Source organism: Typopeltis vanoorti, chromosome 16 (genome assembly GCF_054136105.1).
Source record: "Typopeltis vanoorti isolate ZY-2024b chromosome 16, IOZ_Tvanoo_1.0, whole genome shotgun sequence".
NCBI classification, from domain to species: Eukaryota; Metazoa; Arthropoda; class Arachnida; order Uropygi; family Thelyphonidae; genus Typopeltis; species Typopeltis vanoorti.
This window is the reverse complement of record NC_143564.1, coordinates 105,074,950-105,100,369: the sequence shown is the minus strand read 5'-3', so window position 1 is coordinate 105,100,369 and position 25,420 is coordinate 105,074,950. Positions and strand designations below refer to the sequence as shown.

General features: G+C 36.6%; 1 protein-coding gene across 1 annotated transcript in view; it reads right to left on the bottom strand.

Annotated features, from left to right (window-relative positions):
* The window catches only part of LOC150098243 (BOS complex subunit ncln), a 351,007-nt gene extending 342,183 nt beyond the window's left edge, over window positions 1-8,824 (bottom strand). The window contains exon 1 of the mRNA XM_090406188.1: window positions 8,533-8,824. Within this exon, the coding sequence (XP_090262314.1) occupies window positions 8,533-8,707 (175 nt within the window). The 5' untranslated portion in view covers window positions 8,708-8,824. The remainder of the gene's footprint in view (window positions 1-8,532) is intronic.
* Window positions 8,825-25,420: the final 16,596 nt, after the last annotated feature.

The following is a 25,420-nucleotide window of genomic DNA, read 5'->3' as shown; positions in this document are numbered from 1 at the left end:
CTACATCTGCCTGATCAATTATTGCATCATCAGCAAACAACTGAAAGTATAAAATAAACAATAATGGTTCAAGAACAGAGCCTTGTGGTACATCTTCATACACTACTTTTTGGTATCTGTCCATGAGCCATTCTAGCATCTGCATCAGCAGTTTAATATCCATCTCCATTTGTTCTAATTTGTATAACAGTATTTCATGGGGGTATCCTGTCAAAAGCCTTACAGCAAAGTGATACAGCAGTATCACTGTGTAGCCATTCCCCTTGTCCAACTCAGCTCTCACTCTATTATAAAAAGTTAATGAATTACTAAGGTAAGACTGACCTTTAACAAAACCATTTTGCTCATCCCCCCCCCATAGAGTATCATATTCTTATTCCACCCATTCCTGAATTCTGTCTTTAATCAACTTTTTTTCCAATACTTTTACCACCACTCCTGAGATGATGATTGGTCTGTAATTTTCTACCACAGTCTTAGAACCTCCTTCATGCAAAAGAACTATTTTACTATCCTTCCACTCCCTAGGGACCTCACCAGAACTCAGGCATAAGTTAAACTGCCAAGTAAGAGGCACTGAGAATTCCTTTGCACATTCACGTAATACTCAAGCTGATATCCCATCCAAACCAACAGCAGTATTTGCATTTAAATTCTGCAACATCCTAAGTACCTCTGATTCATTAACTTCAATTCTCATATCAGTTATTACACATAAGACACAGAAATATCCTCACTCGGGTGACAGACTTTTGAAAAGTGGTCACTCAATAACTACTATTACATCTGACTCAGTCACCTTGCTACCATCAGTACCCACTAAAGTTATCATTACAAAGTCCATTTTACATGCCATGTAGCGAAAGAATCCTTTTGGATTTCCTATGATATGCTTAGCTAAGTTCTTTTCGTAATCTGATTTAGCTTCCCTTACTACACTGGTAACCTTTCTAGCCTGAGCTTTGTATTGTTCATGAGTGTGTTGATCACCTTTCTCCTTGTAAATCCTCCATAACATTTCTTTTTTTTTTTTCTTTCTTTTTTGCAGATATTTTTATCACGCCTGATACTACTACTCATCCATCTAATGCCTATCTGATTTATCTTCCTGACCATGGGAATACATTCCAATATTGCTTCATTCAGATATCTGTTGATTATACCCCATGCACTGCTAACATTTCTCCCCTGAAATTTCTTATGCCATGGAACAGCTGCCTCCAAAGCATTGAATCACCATGTATTATGCCACTCATAACTTCATTTATGCCAAAACCAGTGTCTCTCACTCCCTCCTTTTCTACACTTTTCTGTATCACTCTCTCAGTTTCATGACTTTCCCTCATCACTCTTTTTCTTACTCCGTCACTGTCCCAACATCTCATTTCCTGTTGTTCTTTCATTCTCTCGACTTCTTGTCACTTCCATTCTCTTCATTACTCCCTCATTCACCAAATTCTCTCTCTCACTTAACCATAGTTACATCAACTAATGTAATCTCAATGGTCCTAATCTCTCTACTGATTGCACTCAATTCAGTTTTCATTCTGTGCACCTGCTTACTGAGAACTGTCAATTCCTCTTGTAGGATATGAAGTTCAGACATTTTAAGACCTGAAAATAACAGAAGCTCTTCTTACAGGAATCTAGATCTTAAATAAAAGTCAGAGAATCAGTACTTGTTCGAAAGTTAACTGGTACATCACTCCTCTTCAACCTAGAAAGCAGAATAGACACGAAAAAGGATTTGCAATAAAATATCGATGATTCTTACTTCTGTATGCCAACATCAAACTTGTTCCAGATGCCCTTTAGTGGATTGTGTGACAGAGGTTGCTGCTTAATGAACTGACATTCACCAGAACAAGGTACAGAAGGCTTTCAATATGTATTATCCTTTATTATAGAACTACAAGCACCATGTGAAGAACAAGCCAAGTATCCCATAAGATTACTTGGCTATTGAACACACTAACAAGTCGAGATAGGGAAGTTGTTATTCCTCTTTGTAACGACTTGATACATCCAGATTACTGTACTCAAGTCTAGTCTGCTGGGTTTCTTGGGGATGTGGAAGCAGTGGAGAAGATTCAGAGGTGAGTGACCAAGATGGTGAGTGGTCTGTAGAATGTTCCCTATGAAGATAGACTGAGAGTGTGTGGATTGCAGAAGTTGGTTGATAAGAGAAAAAGAGGGGATATTATAGAAACATTTAAGCTGCTTAACCACCTTACCAGCCATTATGGATCAAATACGCATCCTCATACTTTGTATCCATCATATATTTCAATGTAATATCAAAGGTATTACAATTTTAATATGCACTTTGCATCCAATGTAAACTGGACATATACATATATATATATATATACACACACACACACACACACAGGTCTTGGCCGGTAGTGTGGTTAAAGGGTTTTATAAGACTGATGCAGGAGAAATGTTTCAGCACTTGGCTGGAGGAGCCAAAACAAGAGGGTCATCCCTGGAAGTTGAATAAAAAATGTGATTAGTAGGGGTGTGGGGACTAGATTTTTGGCTTGCAGAGTTGTGAATGAGTGGAATAGGTTGCCAGAGTCAGTTGTGAGCCTTGTCTGTTAATGGGTTCAAGGAGAAGTATGATAGATTCTGCAGATAGTTTGGGTCTCCTGCAATAAGTCTTTGGACTCCACGGAGGTGCCCATACAATAATAATAAAGTTACTGCAGCTATATGAAAAATATACCATACAACTTGAATATGTGGTGGAAGAGAGTTAAAAGTATCTGAGATGTAATAAGTGGAGAATGTACACACAGTTCACAATAAACTTTGTAACAATTCAGTATGACTTGGATAAAACAAATCAAAAAAAAAAGACAGAAGATTCTAAGCATATGTATGTGCATTGGTGATGGTGATTTTCTAGAACCATGGCTGAAACAACTAAGGTTATGTGACCAGTGTATTATTTTTGTAAATTGTGTATATTTTTCTGACTGGTTTCACTGTTGTGTGGGGTTCTTCCTCCCCAAAACTTATGAAAATATCCACAAATTTTGGGAGAGGAAAAATCCTTTATTTATTCATATGGAGTTTCCTCCCTTTTCTCCCCCCGTCCCTATTGGGGCGAGTTGAGCCCCCTCATGGGGGGTTAAGTATTTATGGCTGTAGATCAGTTTGTGCTCACGGGGCCAGTTTCCCTGCTTGCAGGATGAAACCCCCCAGATACTGGGGGGGACCTGCTGTCCATGCCCAAGACCGGCTAACTTGGCTATGGCTGAGGAAGATCCTTAAGCTCCTCATGTCGGCAACGGGAATCGAACCCAGGACACTCCTTCCCCAGGCATATGGTTGCGAAGCGCAAAGCCACTAGGCTAACCGTGTGGCAACCTCCATATGAGGCTAGTTAACTCAGCATTCAATTGAAAAAAAAAAACTTATATAAAGTTTCTTCTTGTCTTAGATCAGTGATGATGAACCTTTTTACCCAGGTGTGTCAAACATTTTTTTTTTTTTTTTTTTTTTTTTTTTTTTTTTTTTTTTAAATATTGACGTTGTTGATGTGCCACTTGCATACATGCATTATAAATTTAACTACATAATCATAGATGGTGACTTATACATATCATATTAGGCTATTTATTTAATAGGTCATTGATATACAATCTATGAATTCATATTATACAATTAATTTAATAAACTGAAATTACTGAAATTAGTTTTTTCATCAGAATACCAATATTTTTCAGGTGACATCCAAGGTATGTCACCTGAAACCCTCAAGTGTGTCAGTGCTGACACGCATGTCATAGGTTTGCCATCACTGTCTTAGATGATATTCAAATCCAAGTACATATATAAATACACAAACAGACATACCAATTTTCCATAGCAATATGCAGCAATAATAAATATAGTGAAAGACAGGTTTGGTGGTCAAGTTTTAAAAAAAAAAATCAGATGGGTGAACTATCCACCATAACATGCAATGAACGAGCAGAGAAAATGCTGGCAAGAGAGAAAGAGATCACAAAATAGTAGCTTATAAAAAAAAAAGGCTACAATACCAGGCGTGATTGAATGCCTTAAAAATATCAAGTGCAGTCACATAAATTGCTCTGAATCTTTCTATGGCCTGTGTCCAAAGGTGGGTAAGCGTAAGGTTAGTAAGGAGATCAGCTGTAAAACAATGGTGGACATTACTCTTGAAAGTGCAGAGGCAAGGACATTCATAAAAATGCTTCACAGTATAAACACCAAGAAAAAACATATACTATATAAAGTTACTAATATTTTGCTGGTTTTCTAACCATCATCATAAAACACAAATTACAACTTGGCAAGCACACAGTATTCAACTATATAGTTGAAGAAATAATTCAAATTGTAACTGAAAAATAACTATTGTCCTACCAAAGTGCCAGATTAACTCTAAAGTTTATTTGTAGAGGATCAAGCATTATTTGATCTCAGAATGGCTGCAGCCATACTTATTAAATTTAGGATTATGTTTCATAATTGATGCTGATTCTAAACATAGTCACTTGGACCTATAGTGACTTCTATACAGAATGAATGTCATCTATTTAATCTTGTGTGAAAGAATACCCAGAGCATGGTCTGTCAGTCTCGACTTGCCATACAGGTGACCACGGATATAATTTTTGTGTTTTTCAAGGTAAATCTGTTGACAGATCTACCAGTTTATCCAAAGTAGGCTAACTTGCAGACACAAGGAAATTTATAATGTGCAAGAGGATGAAGATAGCTAACTGAATGAGTAGTTTAAAAGTGGAAGATGAGTAGTTTAAAAGGAGATTATATTTGTGGAGAACTTTGGCTATACTTTCCAATATACCCTGATGAGGGATGAGAACAGTTTTGCTGTTACTAACAAATCCCACCTTGTTACTAACACTTGAGTGTTAGTAACAGGGTAGGATGGTGAATGAAACATTTTGCATGTACAGAAGACTGGCAGCCCATGCTCTGGATATTCCTTTACACAGAAATGGAAGAAGATATTATTATTATTATTACATAGCACCTCCAAGGAGTCCAAAGACTCATCGAGGGAGGGCACCTACTCCACAACTTTCCAACTCTACCACTCAATCCACCAACTACTACTACTATGTTCAACATCTACACCAACGGCATCTACCGCTGACCACCACCACCACTAGTATTTTCACAGACAATCACAAACATCCATGCCCATGGCGGAATTCAAACCTGCAGCCTTTTGGCTGGAGAGTGGATACACTAACCACTCGGCCAACCAGGCCAGCAAGATATCTGTGTTCCCAGAATCAGCTATACGTCTAAGAGACTATTGTTAACATCAGCTATGAAGCACCTAGTATGACTGCATTAATTTGTCAGAGACCTCAGAAACAATCATTCTGAGACCAAATATTGACCTCTCCAAATTACCTTTATAATAATCATATCCTGCCTCTCCCCAGAAGGTGCCTAGTTAGGATATTAGCTCTTTTCCAGCTATAATATGAAATATTTCTACAACTATCTAGATGAGTGGTATGTACTTACATAGCTGTAATTTGTGTCCTGATGCCAGTTAGAAAATCAGCAAAATATCAGTAAATTCAATAAATTAATTTTTTTTTCTCTTGGTGTTGTTTATGCCATGATACACTGTTATGAATAACCATCAACACCTAAGCATATCTGTAAAAGGTGGTAGCAATAAGACATTAGTTTGTTAGCACTTTTATGTCCCTTTTTAAAGAGGCTGCATCAAGAATTTCTATAACAGATGAATTATGACAACTTATAAAAGCAATACAGGATGGGTGTTCATTCTGGTGTTTAAGCACTTAGTACATCTGGAGAGACACCATCTAGGACAGATGACTTATTAATATCAAGGCTATTGAGTATTCGTGAGAAGTAGAGTTACCTCCTTTACTTCTCGAAGGGGCAGTTTCACCACTATGGTACGCTACAAACTATTTCCTTTGGCCAAAGTGCAAAACTATATTTAGCGATATTAAATTGACATCCCCAGTCATCAACACTGAAGGAGTCTATTCATAATAGCAGAAAATTTTGAAGTGACATCACATAATAATTCTCTGCTATTATCGTTCCCAATTTTGTATCCTTTCAAATTCTGAACTATCATCGACATATAAATTAAAATAGAAGAGATGTACCACAGCACAATGCTTGTTAGCTATTTCCTTTGAGATCCCTCATATGCAACTCAATCTATGGTGATATTTGGCTGTTGAGATTGAGCTGCATAAGGGATCTCATATGCAGCTGTCAAACATCTCTGAAGAATTCAGAAAACTGACTACACATTAGTGAATAAGAGAGACCTTAATTATTATTATTACAGGTATCTCCATGGAGTCAGTAGACTCATTGCAGGAGACCCAAACTATCAAAACAATATCTATCATATCTCTTCTTGAATTCATTTACAGACGAAGAACTCGCAACTGGAACAGGCAATGCATTCCACTCATTAACCACCCTCCAGGCAAAAAACCTTGTTCTCACACTCCTTGTTAACCACACTTTTCCTCAATTTACAGAGATGACCCCATGTTCTTCCATCACTATCACATAGCTGAAACATTTCCCCTGCATCAATCTTATAAAAACCTTTTAGTAATTTAAATGTTTCTATCATATCCCCTCTTCTCCACCTATCAACCAAATTCTGCAATCCACAAGCTCTCAATCTATCAATGTAGGGAGCATTTTTTTACCTCACTCACCAACTTAGTCACTCTTCTCTGAACCCTCTCCACAACTTCCTCATCTCCACGGAATCCAGGTGACCAGACCTGAGCACAGTAATACAAATGTGGAATTATCAACACTTTATAAAGGGGAATAATAACTTCTTTATCTCTGGATGTTAGTGTGTTCCTCAATAACCAAGTAATCCTACGTGCAATCTTGGACACCTTAGCAATGTGTCTCCTGAACTTCATCTCCCTATCCACCAACACCCCTAAGTCTCTAGTCTCATCAATCTTTTGGAGTACCGTTCCATCAATGTAGTACACAGTTGGTAATCTTTTAATCCCAAAATGCATAACTTTACACTTTTCCATACTGAACTGACATCTATTATCTTTTGTCCATTCTACCAGCTTATTTAAATCATCCTGCAAACTTTCAACATCAGCTTGATTTTTTATTGCACTACCCAACTTTGCATCATTGGCAAACAACTGAATATCTCTTTTTAAGCCATTTCCTACAAATTTACAATTCCTTATGTAAATTTGGGGAATTTCACTGTTTACTGTTTTATTAAGATTAATAAATCTTCTGCTGGAAGGATAAGTAAGCAATGTTTCTTTCAACATGCAAATTTTAATCAAACATATTAACATGGAGAACTGTTTACTACTACATTTAAACTATATATTGCACCCTGTCAGGGATTTTCTCACTAATACCACACACTTATTTAATGTGGCTCTGATCACATAAACACACTATGTTGCAGAAATTAAAGATACCCACACCCAACACTTCATATACCATGACACATATCACGACATACCATGTGGCAGGGAAAAATATAAAGGCAAAGGAACACATACTAAACGAGCATAGTTGTGTTCCCATGCTGAAAAACTGATGTAGATCAAATGTCTCCACCTGAGTGTTATCACAGTCAGTGATTTTAGCAATCAATTAGTTCACATAAATTATCCAGGACCAACAATCACTGATGACATGAAAAGATGGAAATGCAGTGGTTAAAAAAACATTTACAGAAGAGGACAGGGGAGTGCTTAAAGGGGGTAGAGCATTCCTCCCACTATGCCTTGATGATTTCTCTCAACAAAGAAGACTTCAGAGCTATAGATCTGTATGATTACTCAGTGAATTCCACAGAAGAATTGTTGCATACAGACCAAACATTATTCCAAGCAATGCTCAAGTTTGACTTGAATGATACAGAATTTACCATGTTTGGGGAGTGCTACTTAAAACCGTGGGTAGAGTTACAATCACAATAAGAGTTTCAAATTAGATAGATGTTTGGTATGCTGGCAAGAAATTCATTTTTAAGTGTGGTGATGTCATGATGTGGGAATACCAGTTCACAACCAAATCATGAACTTCAACACTATCTTCAAGTGAATGATTCTATTGAAACTTGCACCACATTAACAATCTGGGCAATCTTATGTTGACTGTGCTATGAAAATTCTATGGAAACAATCCAGATGATTACCAACATGTTATTAAAAGGGATATGGCAAGAAGATTTGACAGAATGGGAGTACAAAAGGAAGATTATTGAGCCCGTCCAAAAAAGAAACTTTATGGATCACCTTCTGGATAGAGATAACATGCCTGATGAGAATAAGACCACGTACAGAAAACTGTGCGTTTACCATACACTGTAGTTGTGGCGTAGGAATGGGCTAAAATATCTGAATAGCTATATTCGTTTATCAATATTCAGCAGAAAGTTTGAGAGGTAAAATCACGTATGGTAGACGTGGTATTACCTCAGGATGCAATTCACAAACTGAAAAATCATACCATGGACGCTTCCTTGAAGGTCGAACTGTTGCATTCGATATACGGTGAATTCATGTGCTCCTAATACAGGTGTCATAGGGGATATCACAATCAGTATAGGAACGAAAACAATCGTATAATACGGTAAAGTTCCCCGAAGGAATTCGAATATGCCATCTGCATCTGCTATGAACATCTTGATTATGTACAAGTAGTTTTTTTTTCTAACAAATGTATAAATAACGTCTTCAAATTTTATACATCAGAATCACACTATGCAACCAAACATCCCATGCCACAACCTACAGACCCACGATTTCCTAAGCCTAAAAAAAAATAATGCTCTGAATGTAAGGAGATATGTAGTGTCATCTGCCAGCAGAAACATGAAACAGCAATAGTATATAAAAATGTTCAAGTGGTTAAAATTTCTACAGTGATGCTTTTATGTTATTTAAACTAAGAAATTTCTTAAATCAACATGCAGTCCAAAGGGGAGAAAGTTGTATCGTCCTTCCTACAGGAAGTCACCTCAAATTTAACAGAAATCAGCTATACATTTTAGTTTCCATACAAATCAAAACTATAATTTAAAAAAAAAAATGAAATAAAATATATCCTCTTACACCTTTACATGATTCCCAGGTAGCAGTTTTCATTCTTAAGATTTTGGCAATCGGTAAGCAGTCGTTCTCGCTACTTCTTACAGTCGCTTGCTTAATGCATTTTACGGCATGCTAGTAAGATAATAACAGAAGCTAACCCTAGCATCTGTTAAACTGTATATACTTATGTGTATTCTGTGATCGATTTTGCTTAATTTTTTTTTAAATCAGCTAACGCCTTTTTATTCCCGTATACGGGGAGTAGGCGAGGCCATTTAGCCCTATCTAACTTTTGGAGACTGAGGGGGCAGTTCAATCTCCACTGGTACCAATCAGAGATAGATGACCCAAGGCTATTACTAATTAAGCGGTACACAGTGAAGAGAGAGACGCCTCAAATGTGCCGCCATCTAGTGGTCCCTAACCCTAATACAATATATTTAATGTCTGAAATAATGTGGTTTCTATGGTCGATTTTCTTGAGTTTACAGGACGAAAAACCCGAGTTTCCGGGAGGGAAAACCTGCTTGCCCGTGCCAGAGATCGACTAACTAGGGAACCGGTTGAAAAAAGGCTTAGAAAAATTTCCTCTAGTCGCGACTAGATTCGAAACCAAGTCTTCCTTCGTGCGGCCAAGCGCCGTGGTGTACAAACGCCACATCCACTGAGCTAATTGCATGATGAAAAGTTTCTTCCATAATAAAAAAATAAAGTACACTTCCCAATGCCAAAAATCAATTAACTTTATATTATAAAATATTAATACTGTAAAAGAAGTGTAAAAGTTCTTCTGGTCAGTGACTAGAATGAATCAAGACTATAATGGCCTCTATTCTGTAGACGTTTTCAAAGTTGCTATGAAGGTTACTCTGATATTCATGAAAATCTGTACTAAATGTTGCAATTAAGATGCCTGTGCATTCTGGTGGCGATGCTTGTATAATGCTCGACTGCTTTACGAGGGTTATACGAGGGTGGTCTGATACGTTCTCGGCCTAACATTCGAAAAATGAATTTATAATTTCAAAATTATTTCTATTTTTCAACATAACCTCCCTTAACACTAATAGATTTATTCCTGCGATGCTCCCGTTCCTGTAGTGGTTCTCAGTAAGATCTGCAAAATACCCCTCTACAGCGCAATCACCTCTTGATTCGAAGAAAAATGCTGACTAGTGAGGAAGAGTTTTAGTTTTGGGAAGAGATAAAAGTCAGAGGAAGCCAAATCTGGGGAATAAGGTGAATGTTCCAACAATTCATAGTGCAGATCCCTTAATTTTCCCATTGCCAAAACACCTTTGTGGGCAGGTGCATTGTCCTGATGAAAGATGATTTTTTTTTCATCTGCAAACGGAATTTTTTTCTCGTAAATTTTTTCGTCTAGTCTGGTTAAAAGATTTGGAATAATATTCTCCAGTTATTGTTTTATCCTTTTCAACATAATTAATAAACAAAATGCTTAGCATCCCAAAACACCGATGCCATGACCTTTCTTGCTGATTGAACCCACTCTGTCTTCTTTGGCTCTGAACAACTGGCTTCTGTCCACTGTCTTGACTGCTGTTTGGATTCTGGTGTGTAATGGTGATTCCATAGTAATAAATCGACGCAAAAAATCAGTTTTATTCTTGTTAAAACGCTCCAAGCACTGTTTAAAGATTTTCATGCGAGTGCGTTTTTGATAAGATGGTGCGTTTTTGCATAAGATGGTGGGTGCAGCTCTTGGCTGCACCATCTTATGCAAAGCTTTTTCATATGCAATTCTTCATGCAAAATATATCCTACACTTTCTCTTTTGAAAAAGCTATAGTCTCAGCAATTTCACGCCCTTTGACTGGGCGTTCATCCAATACCAAATCGTGCACTTGATCAATGATTTCTGGTGTTGTCACACTTTTTGGACGTCCTTCATGTGGATCATTTTCAAGGCTGGTACGGCCACATTTAAACTCGGAAGCCCATTTCTTAATTGTCGAAAATGAAGGTGAAGAGTACCCATAAATTTTTATGAACTTCGAAGGAATTTTTTTCGGCGTTAAACCTTCTTTTTACAAAGAAATTTGTAACCTCACGTTACTCAATTTTATCCATTTCAGGGATACAGACAACACTTTTGCTTCAGACAGCTGTATAAAGCAAACTACTTGATAGAATGACTTGCAATTTAACAGGAATACTTGTGACAGATGTACCAATTTAGAAAAAGAAATCTTGCCGATAGTGTTGCCATCTATGGTCGAGGTCGATAACATTTCAAGCCACCCTCGTATATTCGATTTTTCACTAACTATATGAAACTTTTTTTTTAGTTTTTACAGCCGATTCTAGAGTTTATTATTATTATTACTATTGCTACTACCATACAGGGATGTATGCAGGGTATTATCGCTGCTCCCGTTTTAATAGTTTTAAAGTGACTTTAGCTCATGTTTTTAATTAGAATGTGCTGCTATTTAATTCTATTTGTTATGCTGAAGACAGGGACGTCTATTTCAGCGAAATCGGCAAAGTGAATCCAAATTTTGTGTGCTGAAAATCATAGATAGAGTGAAATGTTATCATCAACCAGCAAAGAACAAAAGACGTTGCCATGTTAAAAGTTGCACTGCACTTGCTACAGGGAAGAAAGTCCAAAGGCCATCGAACAGCACAATGAGTTGTAACAAGTGCAATAATCCATTAAGCAGCGAATGGGTAGGGCCCCATTGCTCTGGATGCAGTCGACGACAACACTACCAATGCTCTGCGATCTTGGAAAGCAAAAGGAGCTGCGAAACGGAGCGATGCCACTATCTACAAAGAACAGACACCAAGCAAAAGCAGCGATGCACACCAAGGTAAGTCTCTTCCTGATCTAAAACTATAGATCACTTAGATTCATTTAAACTCATAGTTAAAGACTTGCTAAATACACACATGGAACAAATTAACAAAAAATTCGAGAAGTATGAACATTACCTACAGTACAATAACGTGACTGACCAATAAATGTTAGGAGCTGTACGAGAAATAAAGACGAAACTAACGGTAGCGATAGAAGCACAAGAAGGCCTCAAGCGGGAAAATGAAGAATTGTGGAAAGAGGTAAACACCTGTAATACCAAACCGAGCACATACTACAAAAAGAATGAAAAAAAAAAAACTTCAAATAGAAGGAATACCAAAAGAAAAGACAGAAGATTTAAGCAACATAGTGCAACTGATCGGCACCAAAATTGGCATTCCAGTCACAACTACAGACATTGCCTCTATTAACCGAGGCCCACAAAAAAAGAGAGACCGACACTAATCGCTCGTTTTACCAGACGAAGTCTAAGAGACCGCATTCTTTCAGAAAGCAAGAAAACAAGGCCGACAACATCGATCCTAACTGACAAGAAATTCCCAACACCAATCTGTATATCTGAACACAAAACGCCATACTTCAAAAATCTTTTATACCAAAAAGAGAAAAACTACAGGTTCCCATGGACTAGGAATTCACAGTTATTTATGAAACAGAATGAAAACACTCTAGTTTATATAACGGCAAGAGAATTCCACCTACACAGCCTACCAATATAAAACATTAACTCTCCACATCCTTAAGAACAATATTTAAAATTACTTTAAAAACTATATCATGGAGATCTCAAATCTAGGAGAAATTATGCAGTCAGAAAATATAAACTTCAAGGTCTTTGGCTCTTTGAAGAAATGAACAGACAGCATTTCCATCAATACCGACTTCACCATCATACACACAAACACAAGAAGTATAAAGAAACACTGGCTTACATTGATAAAACTGCTCAACTACACCTTGACAGATATAGATGTACCAATACATCTATATTTGTATGCATATATTTCTGTGCCATAAATGACACAGAAATTTATGCACACAACGCTAATAATTACCAGACCTACAACTTATGTAGACCAAACAAAAGCAGAGGTGGCATTTATCAAAGAAAATAGAGTGTGACCGAAAAACAAACTCGTTTTTCGGTCTATTAAGGGGGGGAGTATATATGCAATATATTCTAATATATATATATGGAGTATATATGCTAATACTAGATTTATTAAGGGGGTGAGTAGATATGCAGACTTTAGGGAGGCAGTTGAGTGTATGAATGAGTATAATATGCCCGAGCGAGTATGAAGGACAACAGATCAGAATGGGATAGTTAGTATAAGGCATCAAAGTAGGGATGGGACTAATGGGATTCTGCAATTCATGTACACCAATGCCAGGAGTATTAGGAAAAAGAAAGAAGTGTTTTTGGCCTTGGTTGGCACTTCCAGGCCACAAGTTGTTGGTATTAGTGAAACATGGCTGACAGAAGATGATAAAGCTAGTGGGATTGAATGCGACGGGTATAGCGTGTTCAGTAGTGACAGGAAGAATAAAAACTGGGGAGGAGTGTTATTGATGATAGCTGATGAGTTGCAGCCAAGGAGTATAGAAGTTAAACTGCAGGATAGAGAAAAGAGCACATTTGAGGCTATTTGGTGTAAGATAGAGTCTAGCAGAAAAAAATATACAATTGGGTACTGCTATAGACCAGGTGATGGAATAGATGGTGGGGATAGTATGCATAGGCAAATAGAAGAAATGAGTGGAAGGAGGGTAATTATTATGGGTGATTTCAATTATGGTAACATTGACTGGAAAGAGGAGAGGGCACATGGGTGAAAAGAATTGGATTTTATGCTGTTATTAAGGGACAACTATCTGCGACAGCATATAGTGGAAAATACTAGGGGGGCAGAGAGTGCTTGACCTAGTAATTGCATCTGAGAATGTGTCTGTAATGAAACATGACTATGTTGCCACCAATTGGTGAGAGTGATCATGACTTGGGAGGTGGCTAAAGGAGTGGAATTTACAATTAAGACAGGGTACACGTGGAATTACCGGGCTGGTAAGTATGACAAGCTTAGGAGTGTGCTTGGCTCAGTGCCATGGCATGTAAAACTGCAAGGGCTGGATGTTGATAGTGCATGGGAGGTGGTTAAGAAGTGTTTGCAGGAGGCAATGGTTGACTGTATACCAAAAGTCCGAATAATAAATCAAGTAGTGGTTAAATGGATGAATAACACTATTAAGCTTGAGCTGCAAAAAAAGAAACAATTGTAGAGGGAATTTAAGGAGAAAGGTGACCAGCAGGTGAAGGACCAGTATAAAGCTAAGGCCAGGATGGTAACAAGGGTGGTGAGAAAAGCAAAAGTGGACTACGAAAGAAAATTGGCCATGCAGGCTAAAGAGAATCCCAGTTTTTTTCAATATGTTGCAAGTAAAAGGGAAAATGTTCATGGCAGAATGATTTGAAAAAATGCTGAGGGTAGGGAGGTAACCGAATCAGTCGATATAGTGGAATTACTGAGCGAGCACTTTGCAAGAGTATATCATCCAGGTGGTGACGTTGCAGGAATGGAAGAACCAACAGCTTATACTGGAATTGAGATGAATGAAGTAGAGGTAAATAGTCTATTACAGAACCTCAGTGTCAATAAATCTGTGGGATTGGATGGTATATCAGCTCGTGTCATACGTGAAGCAGCTAAAGAATTGTCAGTGCCCTTGACCATTTTGTTTAATTTGAGCTTCGGGTCTGGGTCAGTCCCAAGGGGGTGGAAAGAGCAGAAAATAGTTCCGCTGCGTAAAGGTGGTTCCAAGGCTGCTGTTGAAAATTACCGGCCAATCAGCAGAACAGGAATCATTATCAAGGTCTTGGAGAAAATAGTCAAGAGGAAAATGCAAGATTGGATAGATGAAAATGGGACAGTGTATCGGGGACTGCATGGTTTTGTGAAGGGTAGGTCATGCCTCAGTAACTTGCTCACGTATTATAACACAGTGACGGCTGAACTGGATAAGTGTAATGGGTTTACAGTGATTTTACGGGACCTTGCTAAGGCCTTTGACAGGATAGCACATGGAATTCTAATCAGTAAATTGCAGCATATGGAGATGGATATAGGGTTGGTGAGATTGATAGGAGGGTGGTTGATGGAGAGATATCAGAGAGTGGTTTATTCAGGAGTAGAGTCCACATGATGACCTGTGACTAGTGGTGTGCCACAAGGATCTGTTCTTGGAGCACTGCTATTTAATTTGTTCATTAATGATATAGGAAAGGATCTGAGAGGAACAGTTCATTTGTTTGCAGACGATGCAAAGTTGGGTAGGACAATAGTGAATGCAGATGATGTAAAAATTTTGCAGGATGATTTGGATAGATTGGAGGTCAGGGCTAAGGAGAATGGATGTCAATTTAATGTGGTAAAATATAAAGGTATACATTTTGGGGTGAAAAGATTAGCAGCAGTGTATTACATTGGTGGAACTGTACTCCAGGAAATTAATGAGACACGAGATTTAGGAGTGTGGGTGGATAAGGAGTTGAAGTTTAAGGGGCACATTGCAAAAGTGGCCAAATCAGCTCATCAAATCACTTGGTTGCTGAAGAATACGTTGACAAGCAGAGACAAACATGTTATTGTTCCTCCGTATCGAGCTTTGATAAGACCCCATCTCGACTACTGTACCCAGATTTGGTTACCTAGGTTTCTTCTTGATGGGAGGAGGTTGAGAGGATCCAGAGGCAAGTGACCAAGATGATAGCAGGTCTGTGGAATGAACTTTATGAGAACAGGTTGAGGATTTGTGGGTTGCAAAAATTTGTTGATAGGCGGAGGAGGGCAGATATGATTGAGACATTCAAATTACTGAAGGGTTTCTATAAAATTAATTCAGAAGATATTTTTGAGAACAGTGCTGGTTGAGGGAGGACTAGGGGACATCTATGGAAACTGGGAAAGAGTGTGGTTAGTAAGGGTGTTAGAGCTGGGTTCTTTACTTTTAGAGTGGTGAATGAGTGGAATGGGCTACCAGAGTCTGTGGTGGATGCTGTGATGGTGAATGAGTTTTAGGCGAGGTATGATAGATACTGTATGAATGTCGAATAGTTGCGATGAACATGATTTGGGGCCTCCCTCGATGAGTCTTAGGACTCCCTGGAGTTGCCCGTAATAATAATAATAATAATAATAATAATAATATTAACATACGGTCTCCCATGAATACATCTATATTTACACAATTTACAGACCAAAAATACTAGTTGTGGTGGCCGGTAGATGGCGTTGATGGAGATGATTCGTAGTTGAGGTTCGGTGTAGTGGTTGACAGCTGTAGGGGTCCTCCCGCGATGAGTCTTCGGACTCTTTGGAGGTGTCAGGAATAATAATAATAATAATAATAATAATAATAATAATAATAATAATAATAATAATAATAATAATAATATCACCAGTAATTAACACCAAATCGCATCACTTCTTTGTCTCAGCTTCGTTTTATTATGCACTTCCTCCTCCACAGAACATTGCAAAATTCTACAAAACTCCATCATATTAAAGAACATTGTCGACAACCTTATAAAAAATACAGACTGGAATTGCCTACTCAAAATAAAATACCCCATAACTTTATACGTGAACTTCCAACTAATGTTCACAGAAATATACAAAAAAAAGCAACAAAACGTACACAAACGAGAAGACATACAGATATTAACACATGGATAAATGCCGACATCCTAAATAGTATTACTATAGAAGAAAATCTATGGAAAAAATTATAATAGTCACCCAGTAACACTCATTTATAAACATTATACAAAAACACAATAGAAATCAACTAGCAACAAAAATTCGTAGGGCAAAAAGACACTACTACTTCCAAAAGTTACAGAATATAATGACAATATGAAGCAAACATGGGCTACACTTAACGAATTTCTAACTCGAAAAAAGAAACTTTCAGAACAAGATTTTATTGCAAAAAGCTTCGGTAAGGATATAAACCAAGAGGAACTAGCAGTCTCATTCAACCACGCCTTCACAAACAATATCACACAACTCAAAAAAGATAACCTACGAACGATCAACAAAAAATCACCAACACAAAGTCAACAGCACACTATATATTTTCCGCCAAGAAAACAGGAACTGAAGGAAGCACTCTTACAGCTAAAACCAAAAAATACTCCAGGAATAAACAAAATAGGACTCATAGACCTTTTAATACACTTTGAACAAATAAATCCAATACTTTTGAGACTCGTGAACATAATATTCAACACTTTCATTATTCCACAACAACTAAAAACTGCTATAATTATGCCAATCTACAAACATGGTAAAAGAAACGATACTCAGAACTACAGACCAATAGCTAACCTACCAGTCATTTCAAAAATTCTAGAAAAAATAACACACCAGACTACAGAACTATTTACAGAAAGTACAACATCATCTCACAAAACCAATTTCAGAAAACAAAAAGCACATCATTTTATTAGAAGACATCGCCGATGGCATAAACAAAGCCCTCGATAAAAACAAGTACGCTCTCTTTATAGTGCTTGACTTAACCAAAACTTGTGACACACTTGAACATGACATAATGCTGACCGAACTGTACTCAATCGGAATAAGAGCAACACTATACCTGGTTCAGGAACTATCTCTTAAACAGAACACAAGTATCAAAAATAGGAACATGTTACAGCCGTGGTATAGAAATAAAACACCATATTCCACAGGGTGCCACATTATCACCTACTCTTTTCAACATATACATTAACGATGTTCATAACCTGACCACACAAAGTCAAATATTTCAGTACGCAGATGACACCGCGCTACTAGCAATCCACACAGACATCAACACGACTCTCTCCAAAGCACAGCAAGACCTAAATGAAATCACAACATACTTCTATCAAAATTCAATTGTAATCAACAGCACCAAGATATAGATGTTAGTAATATATAATCCGAGAATCATGCGCTCCGCACCACTATCACTGAATTGTCACACATACCGCTGCATTAACAACAAAAATACCTGCCAATATCCCGAAATGAAACCTGTAAGACATGCAAAATACCTTGGCCTTTACATAGATTGCCACCTCAAATGGACAAAACAAATACCTACATCCTAAACTTCGCATAATCGCAACAAAAACTCTTCCAAGTAAAATACTTGATTCCGTGTAATATAAAAAAAAAAAAACTCCTGTATTTGCGAGTCTCTACTCAGGCACGGTATAACGGTCTACGTAAACACATACATCAAACAGCCACCTAACAAAATTAGAAATATTACATAGGAAAATTGTGTCAACAGTGATTTGGAGTCCTTATGCACCAATGTCCGAACTGCTCTTGGCGATTCACAGAATCCTGAGCGTTTAAAATCTGAAATACTACATAATGTTACTAAGGAATTACTTCAACATCACCTATCATAACAACAGAGACACATACCGCATAACATGACCCACGCTACTCAACAACCTACCAAGAAATTTAAAACACATAGACAACTACAGAGCATTAAAACACGAACTCTGGAAACTATACCAACACAGTTAATATAGCATTAACGTTTATATACACATGACAAATCACGAGCATCCATGCCTACATTTCATCCATATACAGTACCAAATAACATAAATAGTGAAGGCTAATCCTACTCTCTTCATAAAGGTAGCCCTAGTTTCGAAGAAGGGGGAGATTAGCCTGCCTCATTGAAATAATCCTCATAATCATTTACTGCAAATTATTGTAATGTATACGTCAATACTGTCTATAATAATAAATGATGATACTGATATGAAAAAAGTGTATTTATATTTAAAGAAAAAATATTAAAAAGAAATATGGTACTTTAAACTGCGTGCAGAATTTTGCACAGAGCAGAAAATTTAATGTCTTAATTGTACATATGTAAATACTCTGTATGATGATAATAGAAAAAAATATTATTATATTAAAATTATTATATAGAGAAAAAATATCTATTGTTATTGTGTATATAGAGTGTAAAAAATTTATTATTATTATTATTATTATTATTATTATTATTATTATTATTATTATCTGAGACCTCCATGGAATCAAGGACTCATCGAGGGAAGCTATAAATCACCCAAACCAGCTGTCATACCGTCGCTTAAATTCATTCATACTAGATGCATTCAAACCCCTAAAGGCAAACTATTCCACTCACTCACTGCTCTGAGAGGAAAACCTAGCTCTTATCCCTTTCTTGACTGTGAACAAACTTAACTTTTATTGGTGACCCGTGTTCCTCCCCAAACTCGCACAAACTCGCAATCTGCCCTCATAATCTAAATCCCATACTACGGATATAATCTTTATAACTCTTTTTTGCACACTTTTCACAGTTTCTTTATCTCCTTGGAATCTGGGAGACCAAATCTGTGCACAATAATCCAGGTTTGGTCTTATCAAAGCCTTATAAAGAGGCAAAATGACTTCCTTATCCTTACATGTCAACATGATATAATTCTTGCATCAGTTCTCTATATACGATATACATTTATGCATTTGCCAAATCATTCGAAACCCATTTTAATGTTATACTGTATACTTTATTAATGTATACTGTGACACTAGTAATGCAGCAGGTTCTTTATATTGCATAATCCTGTACAGTTAAAGAAGTACTGTATAACATCACTCTGAAATGTAAATAGATGGATGGTAAGATTTTATATTCACTAAATATTTTCGTCATCATCAGTAGTCCTAACAGACACTGATATGAAAAAAGGTGTATTTATATTTAAAGAAAAAAAATATTAAAAAGAAAGCGCCGACGCCTTTCAAGCATCCTTGGGTTTTGTAATCGTATTTCTGACCGGTTTGCCTGGTTTCGGGACGAATAATCTGAGTTTCCAGGAGGATAAACCTTACACCCCCGCCCCTAAATGAGTCCGTTTAACTCACCTCCAGTTGAAAAGTTCTGATAGAAGTTCTTCGCGTCCTAGTCGGAATTCAAGACTAGGTATTTCCACCAAAATGTTTCATCTGTATCTACTGAGCTACGTAAGCTCTCTACTAAATTTTAAGTTTTAATTCTTGAAGTTTTGTATCCATTGTTTGGATAATCTGTGTAACTCCAGAGTAGAATACTATACATCTGTATATATTCAATGGCAATGAAGAACAACTTAGAAACGTTTTCTTAGGATACTAAATTAGGTTTATCTATTCGAAGGGTCGTGAATCGTATAAGACTATATCACCCAAATTGAACTGTAGACAGAATTAAGTAGGCAAACTCTAAGAGATGAAAGGAGTACGTGGAGAGTTGATAGTGAAATCTCGACAGTCCGTGAAGACAAGAGTCGGGTTGCAAGTTAATGTAATGAGGAGCCTCTGCAGCTCAGTTGGCAACAACGACTTGAATTTCGGTTGAATTTCTTCCCAGAAATTCATATATTTCATCTCACAAAATCAAATCTGCTAATAGAACACACACATTATGTTGCATTTTTTTCTTGACAATTATTCATAAGACTATTACACTTTTTTATAAAATATTTATCAAGTAGCTTTATTTTTATCCTCCTACATGTTTCGCTAATCTGTTTCTATTGGCCTCCTCAGGGAATACAAATCAGTAAGCACAAAATGAAGGTTACAGACTAGGTTATAACCGATGGTTCTAAATCATACAAAAATTGGTATTGTGCGTGACAATGTGCGTGTCTCGTTAACGTGGTTTATTCGTGATGACTCATGACGTAATTGTTATGAAAGTTCATTTCTTTGATATTTAATGATCTGATAAAAGTTTTCCAAATTTCTGGTAAAATTAGACCTTGATTCTTGTTTAGGTTTTCAGTTAAAATTAGCTAACCTTTTAAAACCATACAAGATCAGAGTGGCATTCAAACCAATCAAGACTATTCGGAAATTTTTAAGATCACCGAAAGATCCTCACCCATTCTACAAATACTCGGAGTATATAATATTCCCTGCTCATGTGGTATTAGTTACGTAGGTCAGACATCTAGAAGCTTCGAAACGAGAAAGAAAGAACACATAGGATATGTCAGAAATAATAGACAAGACATTTCAGGCCTTTCATGCCACTTTGCCTCTACTAACCATCACATTGAGTGGGATAAGAGCCTTATGCCATACATAGAAGATAACTACCATTCAAGAACCTTTAAAGAAGCAGCTACAGTCGTCCGTAAAACTGAAAACCTAAACAAGAATCAAGGTCTAATTTTACCAGAAATTTGGAAAATTTTATCGGATCATTAAATATCAAAGAAATGAACTTTCATAACAATTAAGTCATGAGTCATCACGAATAAATCACGTTAACGAGACACGCACATTGTCACGCACAATACCAATTTTTGTATGATTAATTTAGAACCATCGGTTATAACCTGGTGTGTAACCTTCATTTTGTGCTTACTGATTTGTATTCCCTGAGGATGCCAATAGAAACAGATTGGCGAAACATGTAGGAGGATAAAAATAAAGCTACTTGATAAAGATTTTATAAAAAAGTGTAATAGTCTTATGAACACACACATTTTCAGGGGAGAATGCTGGTCTTGAAATTCACGCTTGCTCTTGTTATCATTCAGGGAATGAGAGGTGTGATAGAAGTCTGATTAGGGGAATAATGAATTACTGACCATTTAAAACTATGTACAGTATTTAGAAATTTATGTACATTTAATCATACAAATACAACATTTATTTTACAAATGATAGTCTATCTTTTTCAATTTAGCTACCTGAATACAAATTCTACCCAACAGTTCTTGATGAACTGGTCAATAACATCGTCATAAAAAAGTTGGTTGTAACTTAATTTTCCCAAGCAACACGCACACTTGTAAAGGCTAGCTGAAGCTCACTGGCTAGAGCTACTTTGACTGCGTATAACCCGTGTTTAAGTAACAGGATGAGATGAAGTGGAGGGAGCGGAAGTGGTATGCGCGCGCATGAAATCACAGTGCTGAAGCGAGGACCTAGATGCTCCCACAACCGAGCAAGCCAAGGTAGCTTGACTAGCGTCGGTCTTCGATATACAACGCAGAGCTCAATTATTGCTGCGCAAGCTTAAAACGTCTTCTGTCTACAAAAATTAAAGCCTAAATGGAATGCTTATAAATGCATGCATTTATTAACAAATAAATATTACTTCTTTCTCAATTAATGAGCTTGCGCAGCAAGCATAGCAAGCATGGAGAATTCGCCACTGCGCATTTGACAATATGATACACTGGTCTCATGTAGTTACTTGTGGAATCATTCAGAACAACCCTAACTAATACAATACCATACCACATAAAGAATAGCAGTCTCAGTTAACTAAGAGAGAGCAGCTGTACACATGACAAATGTCAACCATTGTAATGAATAGTATACAATAAACTAGTGTAATGGAGAATTGGTACTTGGTGATATACGGGGAAATTCCGTTCCAAATGCATCATTCCAACTGCTGTGAAAATGAATGACCTGTTGGTAGTCTGGAGCTCTTTCTTCGGGTACGGAGATATGGACCTTTGGTTGTAGTATCTGTAGAGCGAAAACCGACAGATACAACTCATCTTTATAATACAATTATTTCTACCGGCAGTTTAGTTTTATGGAACAGATCGCATCACTTTCAACAGGACAATGCTCCATGTCTTTTTCATGATGGCGGTCCACTGTCGATATGGCTTTGTATGATTTTATACGACTTTAGAAAAGTAATGTGCTAAAATAACACTGGACTGCAGAATCCTGTTCTTAGCACAGCAGCACAGTGGCCACCATTCGATGTGCCATTGTTGAACGCTTGACTCATCATGTATTGGCGAATAGTGTGCCATTAAGGTAAGGAGTGTTCTCATCGCCAACGGAGTTCCACATGTTGCCTCAACTGCAGATATCCGGTTCTATTCAGGTGGATGAAGTTTAAAATTTTGCGTTGAAATATAGCGCTGTCTAAATAAATATTTGGACAGCTGTGTGTGTAAAAATATGTTATATTCATTTCCTGACTACAACAAACTAGTTTTTCTTTAGTCATCTGGTTGCTTTTTAAGAGTTTAAGCCTTAATTTTGTAGCAGTCAATTTATTAGGAATCGAAATGTTTAGTGATGTATTTTTTTTAACCATATTGGTTGAATAGTATTTTGTCTGCTTTTTTTTTCTGATGGTGATTATATAACCTCAGTAGCATACAATTCTCAAACTACCTAAATTCAATGATAGTAATACTGTACTTCATGTGGGTGAGGATGTCCTTTGAATGATAACGCAACTATCCCTTTTTGATAAAGCGATTCAAGAGTGGTTCAGAGAGTAAGCATGACGTGAGTTATGGGAAATGTTGGATGGCATGATCGTTTGGCCTATTCCTATGAACATAGACATAGGGTTTCTGAAGAGACGTAGAAGACAACAGAAGCACTGTTGTCTTCTACCTCTTCTAAGTAAAAACACGTATGCCTATTCATTGGCCTTAGACAATGTCCTGTACAAGACTGTACTGTTTTTAAATGAAGTGACTGTATGCACCGTTGCTATGGTATAATACTGAATCAGGTGATTCAGAAGTCATCTGTTTATTCCGGGAACCTTTCTCTAACCATGGTCTATCATGTAAAAGCAGTTTTAAATGCTGAGCTGATGTAACTGGTTAATTGACTATTGTATACCACTTCATTAATTTATCTTAATTTTTTCCCTAGCAACGGTGAATACAGTCACATTATTTATAAACAGTGCAGTCTTGTACAGGACATTGTCTAAGGCCAACGAATAGGCATACGTATTTTTTAATCGAATAGGCTTATGGTTGGTAGTCTGGAATTACGATCGAAGCAGCTAAGGCTATGAGGAAAGTGTATGGCATCTTTGTGTTCTTCTATCTGATTTGCCTGTTGCACAGGATGAAAACCGCTCGAGTTTAGTTTTTGGGAGAAAAAACTTCACTCCCGCATGACACAGTCTCACTCATCGAAGGTTGTAAAAATACTTATAAAGGTCCTTTCTGTTTTGGATGGGATTCGAGCACAGTCTTTCCAACCAAAGGGCACCCTCAATACCGACCCAATGATTAAAATGATTCGCCAACGAGACATTCAGTTAAAACAATTAAAACATGCAGTTAATCCTTGATTGTTGTGGCGTAAACGTAAACAGCAACTCTAGTGAGTTGCAATGTGGAAATTTGATTATGAAATTAAGTAGCCTAATTATGAATTAAATTTAATTTCATAATTATTAAATTTGGTATTAAAATATATATGATATAGAATATGTAAATATTTCTGTGTATTAAAAGTGTATCCTTCTTAAACTGTTGATTTTTTTAATTACATAAAGCAAAATTGATCACTTCAAGACAGATTTACTAACTAAATTAGTTTCGTAAAAGAGAAATTTCCACATTTCTCTTTTACGAAATAATAAAATAAAACAAAGTGGTCTAATAAAAAAGATCACATGAATTCTGCATCTTTTTAAACATTACAGTAAGGAAGTCTCATTAGTTCTAGTCACGAAAATTTCAAAAATCAGTTCAAACTACAAAACAGTGAAAATATTATTTTTGAGTAAATTTAGTTGCTAATGCATGCAGACTTTGAAATCTCCTTGGTGCAAGGGATGGAATTCACTTAAATAACCACAATGTTATCGGATAATACCAAAATTACAGTGATTTAGTTTGATGTGATTATCGTAGCAGAACTTGTCAGGATGAATTACACATTTCACAGTTGTACAAATAATTCAGAAACATTGCATTAAACTAAAATTTAAACCCATCTACACTGTGATGAAAGAATCATTCACATCCTCGAATGTACTTATTTTGTAAACCAATAGATTCACGTTGCACTCATTTCATAATGATATAAACAAATCAGTGCTCCAGGTTCCATCTATGAAGTCTAGTTTGAATCGATTTATTCCAAAAGGACCAGCGATAACAATATAACACGATTATGATTTTCTAACTGGTTTCTGATGAGCTTACTTCCAACATAGTCTTTGAAATTTGGAAATAATTATGTATAGTTGTTTAATTATCACCTTCAATTATAATATGAATTACAGCACTGTCATATGATATTGAGAAACTGGTCTTCTTGGTTATGAAAATTATAAGTGCGGATGCATTACGAAATTAAAATACCGAGATAAAACAATCAAAAATATTCTATATCTTCATTGTTCTCAAATTATTCTTTACAATAATTCAAAAAATGAGTTCAAAGCATCCAAGAAATCAGTTATTTTATAAAAGACAGTATTAAAATGAAAGGCACCCCCAATTAATTCCTATTACTTGCAGCTTTCATATCCCACTACTTTTTTCATGTAATTAATATTTGTTTGAGAAAAAGTGTCATTTGTATTCTTTAAAAAAAACAGAAATGGTTTTTATGCATACAAAAAT